The sequence below is a fragment of the Lagenorhynchus albirostris genome, chromosome 12, assembly GCF_949774975.1.
Source record: "Lagenorhynchus albirostris chromosome 12, mLagAlb1.1, whole genome shotgun sequence".
NCBI lineage: Eukaryota > Metazoa > Chordata > Mammalia > Artiodactyla > Delphinidae > Lagenorhynchus > Lagenorhynchus albirostris.
The window spans coordinates 41,318,210-41,339,680 of record NC_083106.1 but is presented as its reverse complement, the minus strand read 5'-3'; the positions used below and the strand labels follow the sequence as shown (position 1 = coordinate 41,339,680).

The 21,471-nt window shown below is 41.8% G+C and overlaps 1 protein-coding gene across 2 annotated transcripts in view; it reads right to left on the bottom strand.

Annotated features, from left to right (window-relative positions):
- Positions 1-368: 368 nt before the first annotated feature.
- MCM9 (minichromosome maintenance 9 homologous recombination repair factor) overlaps positions 369-21,471 on the bottom strand; it is an 82,927-nt gene continuing 61,824 nt past the window's right edge. Inside the window, exons 9-13 of one of the 2 annotated variants that reach the window (XM_060167345.1) lie at positions 12,159-12,361; positions 11,333-11,536; positions 10,144-10,226; positions 9,280-9,425; positions 369-3,991 (exon numbers count right to left, since the gene is read on the bottom strand). In XM_060167345.1, coding sequence (XP_060023328.1) covers positions 2,518-3,991; positions 9,280-9,425; positions 10,144-10,226; positions 11,333-11,536; positions 12,159-12,361 — 2,110 coding nt within the window. In that variant the 3' untranslated portion in view covers positions 369-2,517. The remainder of the gene's footprint in view (positions 3,992-9,279; positions 9,426-10,143; positions 10,227-11,332; positions 11,537-12,158; positions 12,362-21,471) is intronic. The other variant, XM_060167346.1, reaches the window with a different exon arrangement.

Below are 21,471 nucleotides of genomic sequence, written 5' to 3'. Positions count from 1 at the left end.
ACAGCAGGATAAAATGTGACCTCAGGACATTAAACATTTTCGGCTCTGAAACTAAGGGACCCCACAGTAGTGGCAGTACTGACTTCCCCATGCATCCCCAAAGCCCTGTGTTCGGCCTTTAATACTGTTTGTCACTAAAGGAATAAAGTGCCTTAGGGGTAGTGGATTCTATGACTTGAGTTGGGAAAAAAAATAAAATGAGTCTGGAACATGCTGTTGTTTTCAGATAGCTTGGGTGCTTTTGGGAAAATCAGAGTCTTAAAAGGACATTGGTGTGAACATAAAGGGACTTCCCACTGACTGAGTTGTAAGAATTTGCACATCAAAAACAAGTACAGAGGTGGTCATAACACGAAACTAAGCTGTGACAGAAGTTTATTTTTTTTAATAAGTAGGGGAGCAGTCATATTGAGTAGTTTATTTCTTCTAATAATTATGTCTGTTTATAATATTTACATATATAGTCATTGCTCTCTGGGTAAGCACTGAAGAATAAACACATGGAACTTGTAACTTGACCAAATGATCCTGGCAGAAGAAGGTACTAAAAAAAGTAGGGTGGATTTATTAGCACAAATAATAGGACATATGGTGAGATAATACCAGGTAGAAGATGGCATAGACGGTCATATACGGTAACTAAGGAGGACGGACAATTCAACACTGTATTTTAAAATGTGAATTACTCAGTGTCCTGAAGAGACAAGTTAACTACATGAAACTAAGTGCTCTACAATCAAGACTGAAATGAAAGCTCTAGAATACAACCATATTAAATGATAAAAAACAGAACAGATCAAAATACCCTAATGGCAAATCAATAGGTTAGGAATTATCAGCCATGCCCAGCTTCATACATCACTACTGCAAAAGATACCAAGTTTCAAAGACAATAATTTATAAGAAAGGAACTTAAAAGTTTACCATAAAAAAAGTCAGCTCGACACTGTGGCTCAAGTTTGAAATACCCTAGTCTTCACAATCAGACCATATCCAGGCCAAGAATCACCAGTCAACAACCCAGATGCTTTGCTTTTCCTTTAGTTCTCGTAAGAATGCTAAAACTCAGGGAAGTACTAATACTTAAAAATTAGGACTATATCACATTAAGAATCATACTACACTGGGAAGTTAGTAAAGTACAGAAATAATGAAGAAATTACCTAAACCATAGCCTTGATGTTTTAGGATAGGTTTATGTGAATGTGCAATAATAACTTATAATCACTGCTTATGTATGTTGTTCATCAGCTGCTTAAGGTGTTTGAGGATTTCAAGACTCATCCATACTAAATTTGTACTCATAGTTTAAAATTTTTCAGAAAATTTAATTAGTCAATTTTGGAATTAATGTTTAAACGCTCAAGAAAAACTAGATTCCTAATTTTTTTTCTGTATGAATTTAATGAAGTGATCATTAGACAAAGTACATATAGTTTTCAGTATTCCTCATGTCTAAAGTCCCTCAGACAATGAAAGATTCTATTATCATTTTCCAAGTTCAAACTTCAGAAGAGAACGTCTATAATTATGAAATCCTAACAACCCTTGCTAGAATCTAAAAGAAAAAAGTTACTCTAAAAGCATTTAAGAAAGACAAAGCTTGAGTGGTCTTTTCCTACCAAACACAGTTATTGCTTGGTTTTAAAGACAAATGAATCATAACTTAGTAGGAATCATGTTTCCATGTTAACCACTTGGATGGATGCCATGATATATGACTGAGACTACTGCACACTCTCTTCTTCCAACTGTAGGATTTAAATTGTATTGAAGGTAAGTCACCAAGACATAAAAAAGAATCTGAAGCACAAACTGTTGGCTCAAGAAAGAAAGGAAGACTCAAAAGGTCAATACCCCAAGAAAGCTACTATTTGACCAGTGGCCACATCTCTATGACTATCATGGAACTGTGAGAAGACCTCTCAAAGAAACAAAAGCTTCAGTCATATTTAATCTGATGCATGAGAATAAGTACAAAAAAATTATTAAAAAATCACATGATTTTGGCAAATCATAATAAATATTTACCACACTCAGCACATCTTGGGTAAAAAAAAAAAAAAAAAAAACAACAAAGGAAAAAAACAAACAAACAGAAAAAGAGTTCATCTGACTTGTCAGGGTTGTGAGTGTTACCTTCCTGGCATTTGCTCCTGAGTGAATGAAGGGATTGCAGGAAAACCTACCCCCTAAAAAAATAAAACCAAACCCAAACAAAACAAACAGAAACATCTTTGGGAATATAAGTACTCTGTTTGCAAAATCAAGCACAATTGTTAATTAATTAGATTCAATTAGATTCAAGTACTGGTATCACACTGACCTTCATTGATTACACACCTTTTCAAATCATGAAGATAAACCTGAATTTATAAAACCTGATGGGGGGGCTGGTGTTCAGAATGGCACCCAATATGGCCAATACTTCTATATATCCATAAACACCATGTTGATATCCTGAAGGTGCGGGCTTGAGTGGATGAGGGTGAAACCTGACCAGAAAGCTTTTCATGATTATGGCTTTTTTCTTATTTCTTCATCCCAATCAAAGTCTAATGGTTCATCATCTAGTTCCGGTAAAGTGAAGAGAGATGTTTTGGAAAGACTCAGTCTCTCGGTGGATCCCCCCAGCTGAAAAGTTTTCCTTTTCCTGCCAAGCACTGTACCTGCGGTCACAAGAAGAGGGCTGGGGCCTCCCTCACCCAGGTTCTTACTTTCAGGAGGAGGAGGGGATTCTGATTTGGATTCAGAGGGGGAAGTAAAGGAGAAGTTTGCCAATCTCGCTAACGTGCAAGCACGAACCTTGCCACTTTTACTATGGCACGAAACCTCTTCCTTTCTGTCTCTTTCAGAAGCAAGATGCAAACGCCCAGTGTTGCTCCCAAGCTCTAAGTCAGGCTGGACAGCTCCCTTTGCAGGGCCACGTTCCCTCTTCTCTCTCGGGCCGTCTCTGTCCGGTGGCTGCCGTGACACCTCCTTTGTCTTATCTTGCAGCTGAGCTGGGCTTCTGACTTCTGAGGTAGAGGCCAGCTTGTCTGGACCCTTCCCAGGCAGAGCTGCTTTTCCTCTTGCTCTACGTTGGGGAATTTCAGGACTCTGAACTGCTGTTTCACTCGTGCCAGGAGACACAGGGCTGCAGTCTTCAGGAGAGTGGATCAGTTTTGACTTCTTTCTGAAAGTAAACTTTGCTAGTTCGGCCACAGGGGGACCCGGACTCTCAACACGTTCAAGGTGCGGCTCTTGCACCCGAGCAAGGGATTTCTGTCTCTTTCTTTTGGGAGTTCCAAGCACTCTCTCTGGGCTCTGTACAGGAGTGGGCCGAGGATGAGGAGAGCTTGTGGGCTGCGAGGGCGGCCTGGCGGGATTCCTGCACCACTCCTGGGCCCTCTCCTTGCGCAGCTTGTGCAGTTTCCTGGGGACGTGATGAGTCAGTACTGAGTCTGGCTCATCAGCAGATACTGCTGCTTCAGAAACCATTGCTGCCTTTTTTGCCTTTTCACCCTCAAGGCTGTCTGGCCTCAATGGAGCTTCTGTCTCTTCTGGTGTTGGAAGCGGTCCAGTTTCCAATTTGCTCCTTTGGCCTGGCTCCCTTTTTTCCTTACCCTGAGATTTGTTGTTGGAGATTTTCAAAGCCATTTCCCCCCCACTTGTTTTGGGACTAGGAGACACAGGAACGGTGTTTTTAGGTTCCATCGGATGAGTTGCCATGGAGTCAAACCGGTCCAAACTGTCATCTTGGCTATTTTTGTGCTCAGCTGAATGCCTTCTACTTGTCAGTCTATCGGGCCCCAGATGGGATGGGGGATTGAGAGGTGGGCTTCCCCCAGGCCTGCCTCCAGTAGAGGACAGATGTGTGCTGCAGTTCACTTCCTGCTGAGCTGATGGGCTGAGCTTTGATTCTTCCCCTGGATCATCTCTCAGGGACCCTGAAGTCGTCTCTGCTTCCATTGCCCGTGGCCGGTGTTGACACACACTCTGATTCTGTAACCTGTAGAAGATAAGGAAAACGTGTACTGCTTTAATCTTTTCATTTCTTTATTCTCTGAGATGCCATCTGAGGGTTTAAGTCCAATATAATTCCGGGTTAATACCACATACAGTCCCTTAGAGCAGCAGGAGGAAATTATACTTTCATCAGGACAGAATTCAAGTGTTCTGATAATCGTTCTAATTTGACCTAAAACGGTAGTAAAATAAAGAAAATGAAGTAGCAGGTTTGTGTACATATTCTCAGATCTCTCTGAAAGTCCATTTCATTCATTTTAGAATGCTCAGTCTTCTCTCTCGTGTTAAATGTTCCCCTACAAGACAGACTGGTGGCTATGTGCAGCGTTGCTGATTATGGACCAAGAGAAGTGGCTCGAGTTGTTTGGTAGCCAGTCCTCAGATCTGAACCAAAGTGAAAGACTATAGTTTACGAGCTCCTCACATCTCTTGACTTAACTGAGGTACTGAATTTTCGTGCCTCTGAAAAATCACCTTCCTCAGGAGTAAACAGACTGTGACTCCTCCACGCTGTGGCCCCCGCCCCTCTGGCAGCCACCTGCATGGTAGACCTCCTCCAGGCAGCTGTGACCTCTTCCCTGCCTAGCCCAGCCACGTTTCAGCATGTGTTCTGGGCAGCCACTCTCCATTAGACTGATACAGAGTTGAAACCTACTGACCTGCCCAGAAGGCGGAGCTCATCTTGTGATATTCGTTTTAAACTGGAATAATGCCAGAGGACCAATTTCTAACAGGGCTTGTAGCTTCTCAAAAGCATGTCCCCTCCTAACAACCTAGAAATGCCTTCTCAGTATAAGGGGCAATATGACTGCTTCCATGCACTAAATCCAAACAGAAACTACACCAAAAAGCAGATGAGTAAATTATTCTAAAGCTCATGGGTAATCATAGAAAAAGAAACAGAAGAAAATACGTTAAAATTAAATGGATTTTAAACTTAAATATATTTAAATACATTAACATGTTAATGATAGCTCTCTCTGGGAAATAAGATTATGTTTGATTTTTTCATTATTCATTTATTATTGATACTTTCAAAATACTCTATGAAGAACGTGCATTATTGCTTACAATTGGGGAAAAAAATACCCGAAAATTATTTTGGACTATAGTCACTGGTAGAGTTGGGAACATCAATACAGGAAAACCTAGGTTCATTTGTAGTCACAGCCAGACAAAGGCAAAACAAAAAAAAAAAACCCAAATAGCTTTCAAAATTACTACTATCTAGTATACTTTCAGTATCAAATTGAGGTCAGGGATACTCGTAATTGTTAACGCTCCATAACTTTAAAAATTTATGGGAATTTTAAGGGTAGAATAATTTAGCCCTACTATCTTAGTCTGATTCTGATGTGTGAAATTAATTTCTCCACTGTTTAAATTCTGCATTTTACTATACCTCGTAAGACATCTTTACACGCTGTTTTTGTTTTTGAAACATCTTTATTGGAGTATAATTGCTTTACAAGGTGTGTTAGTTTCTGCTTTATAACAAAGTGAATCAGCTATACATATACATATACCCCCATATCTCCTCCCTCTTGCATCTCCCTCCCACCCTCCCTATCCCACCCCTCTAGGTGGTCACAAAGCACCGAGATAATCTCCCTGTGCTATGCAGCTGCTTCCCACTAGCTATCTATTTTACACTTGGTAGTGTATGTATGTCCATGCCACTCTCTCACTTCTTCCCACCTTCCCCTTCCCCTTCCCCGTGTCCTCAAGCCCATTCTCTACGTCTGTCTTTATTCCTGTCCTGGCCCTAGGTTCTTCATAACCATTTTTTTTTTTAAGATTCCATATATATGTGTTAGCATACTGTATTTGTTTTTCTCTTTCTGACTTAATTCACTCTGTATGACAGACTCTAGGTCCATCCACCTCACTACAGATAACTTAATTTCGTTTCTCTTTATGGCTGAGTAATATTCCATTGTATATATGTGCCACACCTTCTTTATCCATTCATCTGTCGATGGACACTTAGGTTGCTTCCATGTCCTGGCTATTGTAAATAGAGCTTCAATGAACATTGTGGTACATGACTCTTTGAATTATGGTTTTCTCAGGGTATACGCCCAGGAGTGGGATTGCTCGGTCGTTTTGAGATGGGTAGAACAGCCACCATTTGAGGCTGGCCGTCACTAGTAAAGCATTTTCCCAAAGAAAAGTGATAAAAATACAAACAGCTTTATTATTCACATGTGCTCTCCTTAGGAAATAGAAAACTCTTTCCCAAGGGGATAAACCCACATGCTACTGGGGGTTTTCCCTCTTGCTAAGCTTGGCTTTAGAGTGTGTCTTGGAGGTTCCTTTGTGGGACACCTGGCTTTGCTGCTGTGAGGATCAGCTCCAGAACATGCCCTTGCATTACAGAGAAATACCAGAAGAAAAAAAACATTTCAAAGGCCACTTTAAGGTCTATTTTTTAGACCATCACCTACTCTTTTTTTGTTTCCCTTCTTTCCCTCCAGGAGGGTCATCTTGAATTTGGTAAGTCCAATTGCTATTTTTCTATCACACAACACTGGTTCTGAGCCTCACATTCCTTCTTTCCTGAATCCAGCATGTCAGCTTAGGGTAGTCAAAATGACCAGGTTCTGGCCACTCAAAATGAGCAGCCTTTCCAAAAGCAAAGCCAAACCCAGGACAGGCCTGAAAAGGATCAGCTACATCAAACTATAAAAGAACCAGAGGAAGAGCTTTTATCGTGAAAAAGCCAGGAGACCAAAAAAAAAAAAAAAAAAGAGTCTGATTTTAGACAAAGTGCAAGTTTACTGCAGGCTGGCACCTGGGTATTAGTGGGACAAAACCAGTCCCCACACTTCCCCAAAAGGCTGTGCTGAGGTTTTATAAACAGAACAAGAACACTGCTGGATGAAGAGAGTGAGCAAATAGGAGAGAAATGCCAGGAAAAGAATTCTCAAGGTTTTACTTAAACAGTCAATAATCTCAGTGTGCTCCCCAAATTCTCGCTGTGCAGCTGCTCTGCTCCCACATGCCCTCCATTCACCAGCCCCCAGCTTTGAGATCAACACCGGTAACCAGATTCAGGTCAGTCATTAACCCACTCACACGAACAAGGAAGAGGCCCGATGGACACACTTGCCATTCCTCACTCTTGCTTCACAGGCACAGACTCCAAGTCAGGCTTTTTAGAAGCTCATGTATTTAGGGAGCATGCAAACGTGAAAGTTCAGGCAAAAATTCTTTAGGTAATGTGTGTGACACATTCCTTCCCACATGTCCACATTTTAACAAGTCACTAGAAAGGGGAGTTTTGAAACATTGCTGTTGTCCTTCCTGAGTTGTTCCCCTGTAGGATGAAAAACAGTTCCTTCATGGTCTTCCCTGGTGGCAAAATCCCAGTGTGAATAAGGCCATAAAATCAGTCATTTATTCAGTAGTCCATGTGAGGCACTGTGCTGAGTCCTGATACTAAAACAGAATATTTAAAATAAATGTCGGGACTTCCCTGGTGGCACGGTGGTTAAGAATCCGCCTGCCAGTGCAGGGGACACGGGTTCGAGCCCTGGTCCGGGAACATCTCACATGCCGTGGAGCAACTATGCCCGTGCACCACAACTACTGAGCCTGCGCTCTAGAGCCCGAGAGCCACAACTACTGAGCCCGCGTGCCACAACTACTGAAGCCCATGTGCCTAGAGCCCATGCTCTGCAACCAGAGAAGCCACCGTGATGAGAAGCCTGAGCACCGCAACGAAGAGTAGCCCCTGCTCGCCGCAACCAGAGAAAAGCCTGCACGCAGCAACGAAGACCCAATGCAGCCAAAAAATAAATTTATATAAAAAAAAGAAAAACAGTTCCTTCTTTAACATAAAATACCTCATTCTCACTGGGGAGTTTTTTTTAGTCTGACTGTTAAATTGTAAAATTTTAAAAGTCATGGACTGGGGCATGTAGGGAAGGAAATCATGATGCTGAAGGGAAAGTCAGTGCTGCTGCTAATGGACCAGGAAGGCGTTTCCTGGGTGAGAGTCAGTACTTCCACTTCTGCTTCTGTGACCTTCCCAGTGCGCCAGCACCGGCTGGCCTGAGAGCAGTCTGGGCCTCTACCTGCGATTTTCTTCTACCAGAGATATATAATGACTAATGATCAAATATTTATTATGCTTTGAAGAGAGCTTTACAAACAGTAAGAAAAGAATTAATATATTAATAAGCACTAAGATTCTTTATGTAAAGGCCATTGCACATGTCCTCTCCTGGTGATGAAAAACGATACTGCCAAGTTATAAAATATTTTGTGTCTGGGTCTGGCCCAGGATGGGATAGGTCACTCCCTTAGAGGCCAACTTCCTCTTCCTCAACAGCAGTCCCAGCCACCTCTCCGAATAGCACTGCTCTACTTCTTATACTGAGCCAAAGAAAGAGAAGAAGGCAAAGTGGCAGTAAACAGGATACAGCCCATTCACCAAGGTTTCTTGATGGAAACTGTGTGTCATATTGGGTGTAAACTGTAGGTGGCACACCTTGGTGCTTCTCATATAATCAGGACCCAGTTTATTACATATAGTAAAGGACCAGTCAGTGTTCTCCACGAGGCTCACCAAACCAGTAAGCCGAGGAAATGCAGCTGTGGAAGGTGGTCTCCAAAGAGGCGGCCATCAACTCCCTCTTTCCTATATGTCTACGCCACTTCTCCCATCGAGAGGTGGTGTCCATTTCCCTTTACCTTGCATGTGGGTTGACCCTGTGACTTGCTCTGAACTACAAAATGTGGTAGAAGTGATGCTGAGTCAGCTCCGGCCCATAAGAGGCCTGCAGCTTCCACTTTTGCTAAGCTACTTGAGTCCTAAGCTACCACCTCAGAATTCTTACTACCTTACCGTAGAGAGAGCCCAGCTAGCCCCCGGCCATTTAAGCCACCCCTGCGAAGGCACCACGCATCATGGAAGGTATCTTGGATGTTCCAATTCCAATTGAGCTCCCAGCTAAATAAATGCAGGCGTATGAGTGACCCCAGCTGGCACTATGTGGGATGGAGATAAGCCATCCCCACTGAGAGCTCCTGAATTTCTGACTCCCAGAAAAGTGAGCACTAAAAAGTTGTGGTGTCTTTTTTTGTTTGTTTTGTTTTGTTTTTAAGCTACTGAGCTTTGAGGTAGTAGATTATACAGTACTAGATAACTGAAATCCCCTACTGAGAGTACAGACAGATTTTCCACTTACTTGATACTTCTTCCATTTCACTAAATGCCAAACAAGCATTTTCCATCACATGCTTTTCTTGGTTTTCTTTTCTCACCTTTCAAGTCTTCTTAGCTCTTCCCTTAAGAGGCTGTGCAGCTCCAGCTTTTCCAGAATAAGTTCACACTGCTTCTGGTACTGCTCCAGAGGGTTATCAGGAAAGGATGTGTGGAGTGCATTCACACCTCCCAGCAGAGCACCTCCCTGAAAGGGTGAGAAAATGGGAAATGCCAGGGAGAGTCACCAGGCTAGCCTGCAGACAGGAAGTACACACCAGAGGCCACTGATCCCAGATGGCTGAGACCAGCCCTCTACACCCCCATCACAGTATCAGAATCACCTGGGAGCCTTTTTCAAATTTCAGTGGTCCTCTCCCTCAATTCCTGGTGGCACGCATTGCTCTGAGAAGCCACACTGTCTCTAGTGGGACCATAAGCATCTCCCAGGCGTGTTGAGGAGAAAAAGGATTGAGACCCACTGCTTTATACCAGTGGGTAAAGCAATGCTACTGATGCAGAGATTGTTTCTATGACAATTTTTACCCCTTCTTTTAAATAGTTTCCTTTGGATATATTTCCAGGAATTACTAGGTCTAGAATATGATCATTTTTATAACTCCTGATAGGCTATAAATTGTCTCTTTTAAACAATGCTTGTAACTAGGGTTCAAACATTAGGTACAGGGCTTCCCTGGTGGCGCAGTGGTTGAGAGTCCACCTGCCGATGCAGGAGACACGGGTTTGTGCCCCGGTCCGGGAAGATCCCACATGCCGCCAAGTGGCTGGGACCGTGAGCCATGGCCGCTGAGCCTGCGCGTCCGGAGCCTGTGCTCCGCAACGGGAGAGGCCACAACAGTGAGAGGCCCGTGTACCGGAAAAACAAAACAAAACAAAACAAAACATCAGGTACAAAATATCCTTACCTGCATGGAGGACTCCATTACCGACACCACTGTAATAGCATCTTCCAGAGTCACTGTGTCACGGAACATCAGGCGAGCATGAGCTAATAAGGTGCATTTGAAATTATGGAGAATTATTTTTATGAATTTTTGAGGTGATAAATGTAATACTCTCCTGGATCCCCCCATTCCAAAACTGTATTTTATAAATGAGCTACTAATAACAAATACATTTTACTAGAGCAAGCACGTAAGTCTAACTTCAACTAGCTTTAAGGTTGTTTCTCTAATAATGGGCCTAATCCTTCTGCACAGCCCATGGCAGTTCTGTGTATTTACATGAAAAGGTACTCTGGGCTCCAGCAAAGAAAGGTGCTATGCGGCATATATTTAATATTCAGTGACTTTTAATCCTTACTTTCTAATCTATTATAAATCATACAAAATTAAAATTAATATTCATTTCTCATCTCTGATACATCTCTTTATCTGTGAGCTTTTCAAAACTGCCAAATTTGCAAGCCTGAATCTTGGGTATTTCTTGCCTTAATATTCGTTATAAATCCTTGAAAAAGTGAGGGAGGCACTTTTGTTTTATAGAACTTTTTGGTAAGCATATATTATATCATCATATGATACAGTCAGCTCATGTGAAAAAAATTTAGGATTGTTTAATAAGGGCTAAATGTAAAAGCCAGTATTAGAAAAAAAAGAAAACGTCTGGAGACGCATATTAGCTGCAAGTATGCATGTAAGTCTCATACCTTAGGGATGGGATAGAGCGTGGTACTGTTAATTCAGCATTATTGTGCTAGTGGTGGGCTGTGAGTGGCAACTGGTGAGAAATAACCCAGGGTGCTATATAGGAAATATTTCCCAGTAAGGGAGTATTCCACCCCAAGTGCTAACAGAAGCCATCGAGAAACAAACATCCGTAAATGAGACCTTCTACATGAATGACGTCTTAAGTTATGGGAGGTTCTGAGATGTCACAGAGATTCCTCTTTCTGAACGACGCTTCGTTCCACTCAACATCTATAATCCGTCCCCAGAAGAGTGGTTTCATAGCTCAGAGTTTTTACTTTTTAAGCAACTATGAGCAAGCACCTCAGCGGTCATCCTCACTCATCTCTGAATTCACGGTGCCAAGCCCCATGCCTTGCTCACACTGGACACCCGATAAAAGTATTATCTGCTGAAGGAAATAAACCTTCTGCTAATCGTATCAAGCTTTCCAGCAGGCGGATGGTTGTCCGGGCAGCGTTCCGGGAATCGCTCTGCCTCTGCATCTGGTAGTACCGGAGGAGAACTTGATTACCCTCATCAGACAGTGTGGGCTGCAGATTCCTAATGAGGCAGAAATAGGTTTTCATCTTTTCCATGCTCCAGAGCTTCTCTGATTTGCTTGGATAACCTGTATATATCACGTATTGGGTCAGTAATTTCTAAGAACAGGCAAACATCTCATATTAAGGGTTTTGCTAAAGTTCTTGTACTCATTTTTAAAAAGATGACCTTCAGGTTTTGTGGCCATTGAAATCTAGATGTGTCTCTGCATATAGTTCTATAATAAACAGTCTTAGGCGCTAAGCTTAATAAAGGTAAGCTTCCTACAGAGGTTTAAATTATTCAGAATAATTCTGTTCTGCCATATACAGAAATAAATAGTACTTGGTAAATCTAAGTTTTTGACAGCAGTCCCACATTTAGAATTCTGTTTCATAAACTCAGTCCATTTTTTTGGGTGCAAGAGGTGAACCACGTGGTAATTATATATCATAAGGTTGCCCCCTTTCACCACAAAGGACACATTTACCAACTTTAACCTCATCAATGGCAAGCAGAGAAAGACCCTTTTCCTTCCGTTTGTTATTCTGGGCTCACTAACTGACTCGTCTCACTGCTTTCTATCTAAGCCTCTCTCTACTGCCCATTAGTTACGGTACCTTGGGTATTTATTTAATTTTCTTCAAGGAAAATTTCATTTGTTACGTCTACTTTTTGTCAATTTGAATGATTTGTTCGTCTCCACGTACCTTTGTTTTCTAAGATAAAGGCAGAAATTATACGATCCCAGTCTTCATTCTTGGTATCAAGCAAAACCAGGATCAGGTCAAATCGACTTAAGAGTGGGCTGCCAAGGGCAATGTTCACTGACACAGACTCATGGGGGTCGTACTGGCCTTTGGGGTTGGTTGCTGCGAGGATGGTGGTCCTTGTGTTCAGCTTGCACACGAGGCTACCAAAAGAGAAGGTACAATTCACTGACTGTTGGGATTCAAATGAAAAGCAAGATTAAACTTGTTAATAGAAAGGGACTGCTCTTGCACCTTGAAAATCTACACTCATGTGAAAGAGAATGTGAATGATACAAACACCAAGTTCAAATGAAGGACATTTATACTAGCCTATCTTGAAGAGAAGTAAGTATTTAACAAACACTTCTTATGCCCTGAGTATGAGCAGACCCCTCTGCTAAGGGGTGTTAAGAGGTGTACAAAGTTAAACCACACATGCATACTGCTCTTAGGGAGCTTGCAGTCCACTAGCTATAATGGTAAGACAAGGGAGAATATGGTAAGTTCTAGAAACATAAATTTCCCAGGGGAAATAAAGATGATGTGTATTCATCTATGTGGATGGAAGAGACACTCAGAGAAACATTACGAAGTAGTTTTTGAACTGGGCCTTTCCTGACATCTGGACTTGTTCTGTGCGTTTACCTACTTTGTTTCGGTTTTCTAAAAGTGAAAGAAACAGGATGAAGGGAAAGGGAGGGAGGGAAGGAGGGATAAAAGAAGAAGAAATCAGGAAAAAGAAAGGTTGATAAGCGTAGTGTTTTTGAGGAGCAACAGTGAAGGGAAGGCTGCGGAGGAGGGCTGGTCAGATGGGGAAGGACCACGGACGGGACATATGGGAGAGACAAGGGCAGTGGCCCAGGAAGAGGCACTCAGGTCTTCAACAGAGCAGTGACAGGATAGATACAGAGGTGACATAACTTAGATGTTGTTTTTAAACTTGTTTATGATGGGCAAGCCCTCAAAATAATACGGCACATTCACTGACAACAACAAGTACAGCATTCTTTCTCTGTAAAGTTGTATGCTCTCTAGTGATGACTGTTTTCAGTTACAGCGGCATGTCTGCCTCTCAGCAGTCAAAACCCTGGGACATCGGCAAACATGTGCTATGTCTGTTAATCCCTGATCTATTTCCAGTTGGCTCTAGCAATTACCTCATGCCTGAAGACTGAAAAAGTTTGAGAATTTTTATTTTTGGTAAATGGCACAAGAAGATACAGAAGAGAAAGACAAACGAGGCACTTTCACTGAAAACTAAATCCTCTTTTTAAAAAAATTATTGATAGGGAAAAATTTTGAACAGAGAGTCCACATCTTAACATTTATGCACCAAAATGACTTTGTAAAGGCAGCTGTTTAGAACTCAGATTCAAGTTTGCCATAAAAACAATGTAATAAATGGTCCCTAACTAATCCCACAAAAAGCACACTTAATCCAATACTGAAGCGAGGCTGTTTGCATTTATCATAAAAAAGGAATATTGCTGCAATACTGGCAATGAAACAAAATACAACTGTATATGAATTAATTTCTCAAAAATTATTTTCTGAGAGGTAAAACTGATTGTTCTTCCTTTCTCTGATCAAGAGCTATTTACAAGCCATTTCCTGTGTGCAGAGGACTGTACTGAGAAATGAGAAGGGTGTATAGCTGGTCCTGGCCTTCAGTTAGTTTACAATAGGACTGCTGGAGGATAAGGAGGCTCAACACGGCGCCTGCCAGACAGGACGTGTGCAACGGAAGCTGGCGTCAGCGTCAGTGTCCACAAAGAGAGACTTCTGTGGAGATGCCTGGATACGTGTAAGACATAGACTCTTAACGATATCCATGACGTGAGAAGGAAAATGAGCAAGCCAAGACAGAAAAAAGGTGGTGAGTTATTCCTGAGGTAACTGGGAAAAAATGAAAGGAGAAGCTTAGGGAAGGGGGCTAAGGAAGATTTATATGTGAAGAAAACAGGTTTCCTGAGGGGCAGCTTGTGGAAATTCAAGCAATGAAGGTAGAGCGGTGGGCAGAAGAGAAGACTGTGTGGGGTAGTAAGTCAGGCAGCTGCCAATAGCAAAGAGGAGGATGGGGACGGCGTCAGAAGGGACAGAGTGGTCTCGATCACTTGAAAGAGGGGAAGACAGCATATAAACCTGGTGGCTGCAGACCTGTGTACGAACATGACTGCATTGCAAACTGAATGGGGCTGTAGCGAACAAAGATACTCACACAGTCTAAGTACTGTGTGCACAGTAATGCTTCGCTAAATACTACTGAATGAGGAACTCATGAATTAGTGGAAGGTAAGGGTCATTTTTCCAATCCAATACGAGCTCTACCTTCCTCAGTAATAAGAAGATAACTACCATATTTGTAATACCAAGCACTGTGTTAGGCTTTGTGTATACATATTACCCCTAATCTTCACAACAACCTGAAAGGTAGATATTATTATCACCAACTTGGAAATAAGGAAACTAGAAGTCCCAAGTTGTTAATAACTTCCCCAAGGTTACGTGGAGAGCTACAGAGCTGTGATTCAAACCCAGATCTGCTTAACTCCAAAACCAATGCTCTTTCATCTCCAGACTGCCACCCTGGTGGTGTCACATTTTAAACACTTCCTGTGGTCTTGAAGATTCTGCCTCATGTTTTAGGTATTCATTACTTGCCTTATTTTTTTGCGTTACATGGGCCTCTCACTGTTGTGGCCTCTCCCGTTGCGGAGCACAGGCTCCGGACGCGCAGGCTCAGCAGCCATGGCTCACGGGCCCAGCCGCTCCGCGGCATGTGGGATCCTCCCGGACCGGGGCACGAACCCGTGTCCCCTGCATCGGCAGGCGGACTCTCAACCACTGTGCCACCAGGGAAGCCCTCCTTGCCTTTTTTTTTTTTCCTACTTAATTTGATCCCCCTTGAGGGCCTATGAGTTACTGTTATAATGCTCACACTGTCTGTCACATATTAGATGCTCAATAAACATGTACTGAATAAGTGATAAACAAAAATTAATCTTTACTTTACTTAGTACAGTATTTCTAAAATTCAGAGTCATTTTATACTCACAGGCTTCATCAGTCATAAAATAATCACGCTAATATATTTTGTTTTCTGTATTAACTTCAAGGAATGAAAACATTCCAGTTTCTGAAAAAGCTATTTTTCCATTTTTAATCCACATGTTTAAAACTTCCTATATACATGGGAGTACTTTTTCTAAACATCGTAAAGTTAAGTTACATAAATTATTTTTACCATGACAGGCCCTCCAGATAGTGCCCTTATTTTTGTGATGGTCCCCCATTACTCTCATTACATCTTTACCGGTGATCCCCATCTTTGTTCATGGGTTTAATCACTACCTATAGGCTTGCACCTCCAAATTTAGCTCTAGCCTGTGGCAGTGGCTGCTCTGTGCTCACCAAACCTTGCTTTCCTTTCTCCCTGGGGACAGAGCAAGATTTAATTTCCCATCCTCCTTTCCAGTTAAGGAGAGCTGTAATAACAAGTCTTGCCAATGGAATGGGGGTAGGAGAACATATGCTACTTCCAGGTCAGGCTCCTAAAAGCCTTCCTGTGCAACCCTCCCCGCTTCTCTCTCTCTTTGCTGGTACAGGTGAGGATAAGGCCCTGGAGTCAGACAGCCACCTGAGGGACTACGGAGCACAGCGCCTCACCCACCACCCACATCAGACTGTGACTCAAGCAAGAAAAACTCCCTCTGGCAAAACACTGCAGGAAGAGATGAGCACAGGAGAGAAGTGACCACTTTTCAAGGAGTAACGAAAGAGAATAGACAGCTCAGGAATTTGAGGCTTTGAAGGGCTGGAAAAGACAGTTGCCTCTAGACCCCAGAAAGTAAGGGAAAAGACTGAAACAGGCTTTGAACAACAAAGGCCCAGTCAATTTTCTCAGTAGTATAAAGTGACTCAGATTAAGAGTGAAGCTGTGGGCTTCCCTGGTGGCGCAGTGGTTGAGAGTCCGCCTGCCGATGCAGGGGACATGGGTTCGTGCCCCCAGTCCGGGAGGATCCCATAGCCTGCGCGTCCGGAGCCTGTGCGAAGCCTTCAGCTTAGATGGCCTTAGGGTAGCCACCATTAAGTTGAAGAAAAATGGAACGAAGGCCCACCCACGTTCACAGCAGCTATATAATAGCCAAGAGGAGGAAGCAATACAAGTGTCCACGGATGAATAAATGGATAAACAATATACTCACACAATGAAATGTTATTCAGCCTGAAAGAAAGGAAATCCTGCCACAAAATACAACATGGATGAACTTTGAGAACATCATGGTACGTGAATTAAGTCAGTCACAAAAGACAAATACTATATGATACCATTTATACGGGGTTTCTAGAGTAGCCACATTCACAGAAACAGAAAGTAAAATGGTGGTTGCCAGGGACTGGGGAGAGGGGAAAATGGGGAGTTGTTGTTTAATGGGTGTAGAGTTTCAGTTTTGCAAGATGAAGAGTTCTGAAGATCGGTTACATAACAATGTGAATGTACTTAACACTACTGAACTGTATACTTAGAAAAAATTAGGATGGTAAATTTTACATGTTTTTTGTTTTTTAACCACAATTTAAAAAAATGAAATGGAGAGCATTATGGACTGAATGTTTGTGTCCCCCCAAAATCCCTATTTTGAAGCCCTGACACTCAAAATGCTGATATTATGAGTTGGGGAGCTTAGAAGGTAACCAGGTTTAGATGGGGTTATGAGTGTACAGCCCTCATAATGGGATTCACATCCTGAAAGCAGAGGATGGGAGACAAGAGCGCTCTCTTCGGGCTCGCACAGGGAGGGGAGGCCATGTGGGCAACAGCAAGAATGCAGCTGTTTCAGAGCAAGGAAGCGGGTCCTCACTAGGAATCGAATCTGCTAGCACCTTGACCTTGGACTCCCCAGCCTCTGGAACTATGAGAAATAAATGTCTGTTGTTTAAGCCAATCAGTCTACAGTATTTTGTTATAGCAGCCCAAGGCAAAGAAGGAAAAACCCCCAAAACCCAACAAACTGAGCTTGAGAAATATGTCAAGAAAGGAATTCTGGATACTGGCATATGCAACTGACTAGAAGCAAAGGGATCAGAGACCTGAATTACTACGGGATCTGCACTGCCAAAGAAACCACAAACTCAGTCTGAAGAAGCCTTTGCTGTGATGGAATAAAATTCATACTTTATGGCAAGACAAGAAAATTTAAACATAAAACTCTTCTCTGCCTATTTGGGCCTCCTCCCTCCCCTTTAGTGTGTATTGTGTATCTGCATTAAGCAGACCTCCTTAGGAGATAACCTTCCTTCTTAATCTTGTAAGGGGCCACGATGACCTATGACCCACAGCTCACTTTGTATGTGTAGATCTGGATTGTGTAAACTGTCAATAATACATCATTTGACATATAACCCATCGTGTCAAAAACTTACATAACTGTGCTTTGACCTCAGAACAGTCCTCAGAGCTTCCTGAAAGACTGTCACCCAGGTTATAATCTCAGGTTGGCTCAAATAAAATTTTCTATTTCTTTCTTAGATCAACGACTGATTTTTTTTCACTGACAATTGCTTTCAAGTTGTAAAAACAACCTTTTGCACATATGACACCAAAAGCACAAGTAAAAAAAAAAGACAAAATAGGTAAAATAAACTGCATCAAAATTTGAAACTTTTATGCTTCAAAGGATGCCATCAAGGAGGTGAAAAAACCCACACACAGAATGGAAGAAATTATTATTTGCACATCATATATCTGATAAAGGACTTATATTCAGAACATACAAAGAACTCTTAGAACTCAACAATAAAATGATAAATAACCCAGTTAAAAATGGGCAAAGGATTGGAATAGACATTTCTCCAAAGAAGATATACAAATGGCTAATAAACATACGAAAAGATGCTCAATGTCTTTAGTCATTAGGAAAATGCAAATCAAAACCTCAGTGAGGAAACCATAAACAAAATAGAAAAGACAACCTACAGAATCAGAGGAAATATTTGCAAACAATGCTACTGACAAGGGATTAATTTCCAAAACACACAAACAGTTCATATAGCTCAATATCAAAAAAACCAAACAACCCAATCAAAAAATGGGCAGAAGACCTAAACAGACATGTCTCCAAAGAAGACATACAGATGGCCAACAGGCACATGAAAAAATGCTCAACACTGCTAATTATGAGAGAAATGCAAATCAAAACTACAAGGAGGTATCACCTCACTCTGGTCAGACTGGCCATCTTCAAAAAGTCTACAAACAATAAATGCTAGAGAGGTTGTGGAGAAAAAGGAACCCTCCTACACTGTTGGTAGGAATGTAAAATGGTACAGCCACTACAGTGTGGAGGTTTTTTAAAAAGCTAAAAATAGAGTTACCATATGATCCAGCAATCCCACTCCTGGGCATATATCCGGAGAAAACTATAATTTGAAAAGATACATGCATCCCAATGTTCATGGCAGCACTATTTACAATAGCCAAGACACAGAAACAACCTAAATGTCCATCCAGAGATGACTGGAAAAAGAAGATGTGGTATATTTATACAATGGAACATTAGTCAGCTGTATAAAGAATGACATAATGCCATCTGCAGCAATATGGATAGACCTAGAGATTATCATATTAAGTGAAGTAAGCCAGACAGAGAAAGACAAACATATAATATTGCTTATATGTGGAATCTGAAAAATAATAAAATACAAATGAACTTATTTAAACAACAGAAATAGACCCACAGACATAGAAAACAAACTTATGGTTACCAAAGGGGAAAGGGGGGTAGGAGGAATAAATTAGGAGTTTGGGATTAACACATCCACACTACTGTATATAAAATAGATAACCAACAAGGACCTACTGTATATAGCACAGGGAACTATACTCAATATTCTATAATAACCTATAAGGGAAAAGAATCTGAAAAAGAATATATCTATATATAGATATATAGATATATAACTGTATATATATCTGGATCACTGTTAATCAACTACACTTTAGTTAAAAAAAAACACAGTGAGATACGACTTTAGATACCCTAGTACTGTTATCATCACAAAGACAATAACAAGTGTTAGCAAGAATGTAGAGAAATTGGACCCTTCATGCATCGCTCGAGAGATTGTAAAATGGTATAGTGGCTTTGGAAAACAGTTCCTCAAAAAGTTAAATATGGAGTTACCATTTGACCCAGCAATCTGCTCCTATGTATATACTCAAGAGTAATGAAAACATATGTCCCCACAAAAACTTGTACTTGAATCTTCTTAGTAGCATTATTCATAATAGCCCCAAATTGGAAACAGCCTAAATTTTTATCACCTGATGAATGGATAAACAAAATGTGGTATATTCATATAAAGAAAGACTATTCAGCCATATAAAGAAACAAACTATTGATACATGCAACAACCCGGATGAACCTTAAAAACAAGTGAAAGTTGCCAGACACAAAAAGTCACATCTTATATGATTCGATTTATATGAAATGTCCAGAACAGGCAAATCCACAGAGATAGAAAGTAGATTAGTAGTTGCCAAGGACTTGGGAGAGACGGAAAATGGGGAGTGAGAGCTACAGGATATGGGATTTCTCTTTGGGGTGACTAAAATGCTCAGGAACTAGTGGTAATACCTGCACAACTCTATGAATATACTAAAAACTACAGAATTGTATACTTCAGAAGGGTGGACTTTATGTAGTATGTGAATTATACCTCAAAGCTGTTAAGAGAAAAAGTCAGAGGAAAGAATCAAAATAAAATGGTACGTTTGTAAAAAACAAACAAACAACAATAACAATCTTGGTCCCCTAAGCTTGCTCCAGGAGGATGCAGGCTGGGAAGCTCAGGTGCCGCCTTCAGATGTGGCCAAAGGAGGATAACGGACAAGAAGAACCCTTTGTGTGCTGAGCTGAGCCAGGGGCCAGAGAACAGTGCAAAAGGAGTTATCTTAGAATTAGAACCAGGGTTTAATCACAAAACCTCCCTTAACAATGCCCGCTCAGCAGGACCCCAGAATTTCTACAATCCAGTGCCTGCCATGTATTTTCCGTTTTCCCCCTTTCTAAGTAGAGGCTGTTACTGTGATCAACCAGTCTGGTCCACCATGGTATATACTGCGTAGGGTGGGAACATACTTGTCTTTCTCAGCTCGACCGTGCATTGCTGGGTTCCCTCAAAAGCTGACTTCTGAGATAAGGATTTAGGAACAGGGAGTTTATTTGGGAGGCAACCCTAGGAGTGGGGAGAGTCAGACCAGAAAAAGAGAAAAGCCAATAAAGAGTACAATGATGAGCAAGTTACTAAGGCAGGAAATTGGGGCTCAGTCCTGCCAGGGAACCTCGAGGAACATACATTAGAATTGTGCCACCCCGGGATGGGAAAGCAAAGATTACTGACTGACGATCCCTCAGTAGTTGAGGATTAATTCTTAGGTTGTGTTAAGCCACGGTTTGCTATAGTGGTTAGCGTAGCCTGACCTGACTAATATACAGCACATCTCTCTACTGAGCTCCAGATCCACTGGCTATGACAATAACCATCCCAGTGTTTAAGTGATCTCCTCCTAACCTAAAGAAACAGGCCAGAAAACAGCCTGGATGCAGCATTCACATATCAGTTTCCGGATTATCCAACTTTTCTAGATTAATAGGCCCTCGATTTAAAAATAAAAATGTTTAGCACCCCCAAAAATGGGATGAAAACACCCACAAAACTATACAAAGCAAAAACATAATAATGATATTCTCACAATCCATTACATTCTTTTTGGCAATCTTAAACGCTGAGGTACACACACCCTCCCCTGCTTTCTAACAAGGTCGATAAAGTTGACAAGTTACCTTTCACATCAAGATTGACCCAATGAGTGGTAACAAGAGATGCACAGGCAATGGGAATAGGAAAGAGGAAAGGGGTGAAAGTACTGCTCGTACGTATCGTCTAGAAAGAACAGGACACTCTCCGAGTACCTGATTTGCACTTAGATTTTCACATCTTGGTGGCATGCTTGGATGCCTCTAAGGAACACTTCTCAATCTGTTCCCTCCTCTCTCTGTTTCCCCCTCTTAACCTGAGGCTAGTCTGTGAAGGATGCTACCAGAGAAGCAGCTTCTCAAGATCCTGGGAGGAGGAGGCAAGCTGGGTGCCAGGGGTGGAGGCATCTTCCCCTGGAGCCATGGTTCCCAAGCCTGGCTTGTCGATGAGAACCCAGGTGGGTTTTAACAATACACATTCCCAGGTCCCACCTCCGAGATTCTGACTGGTA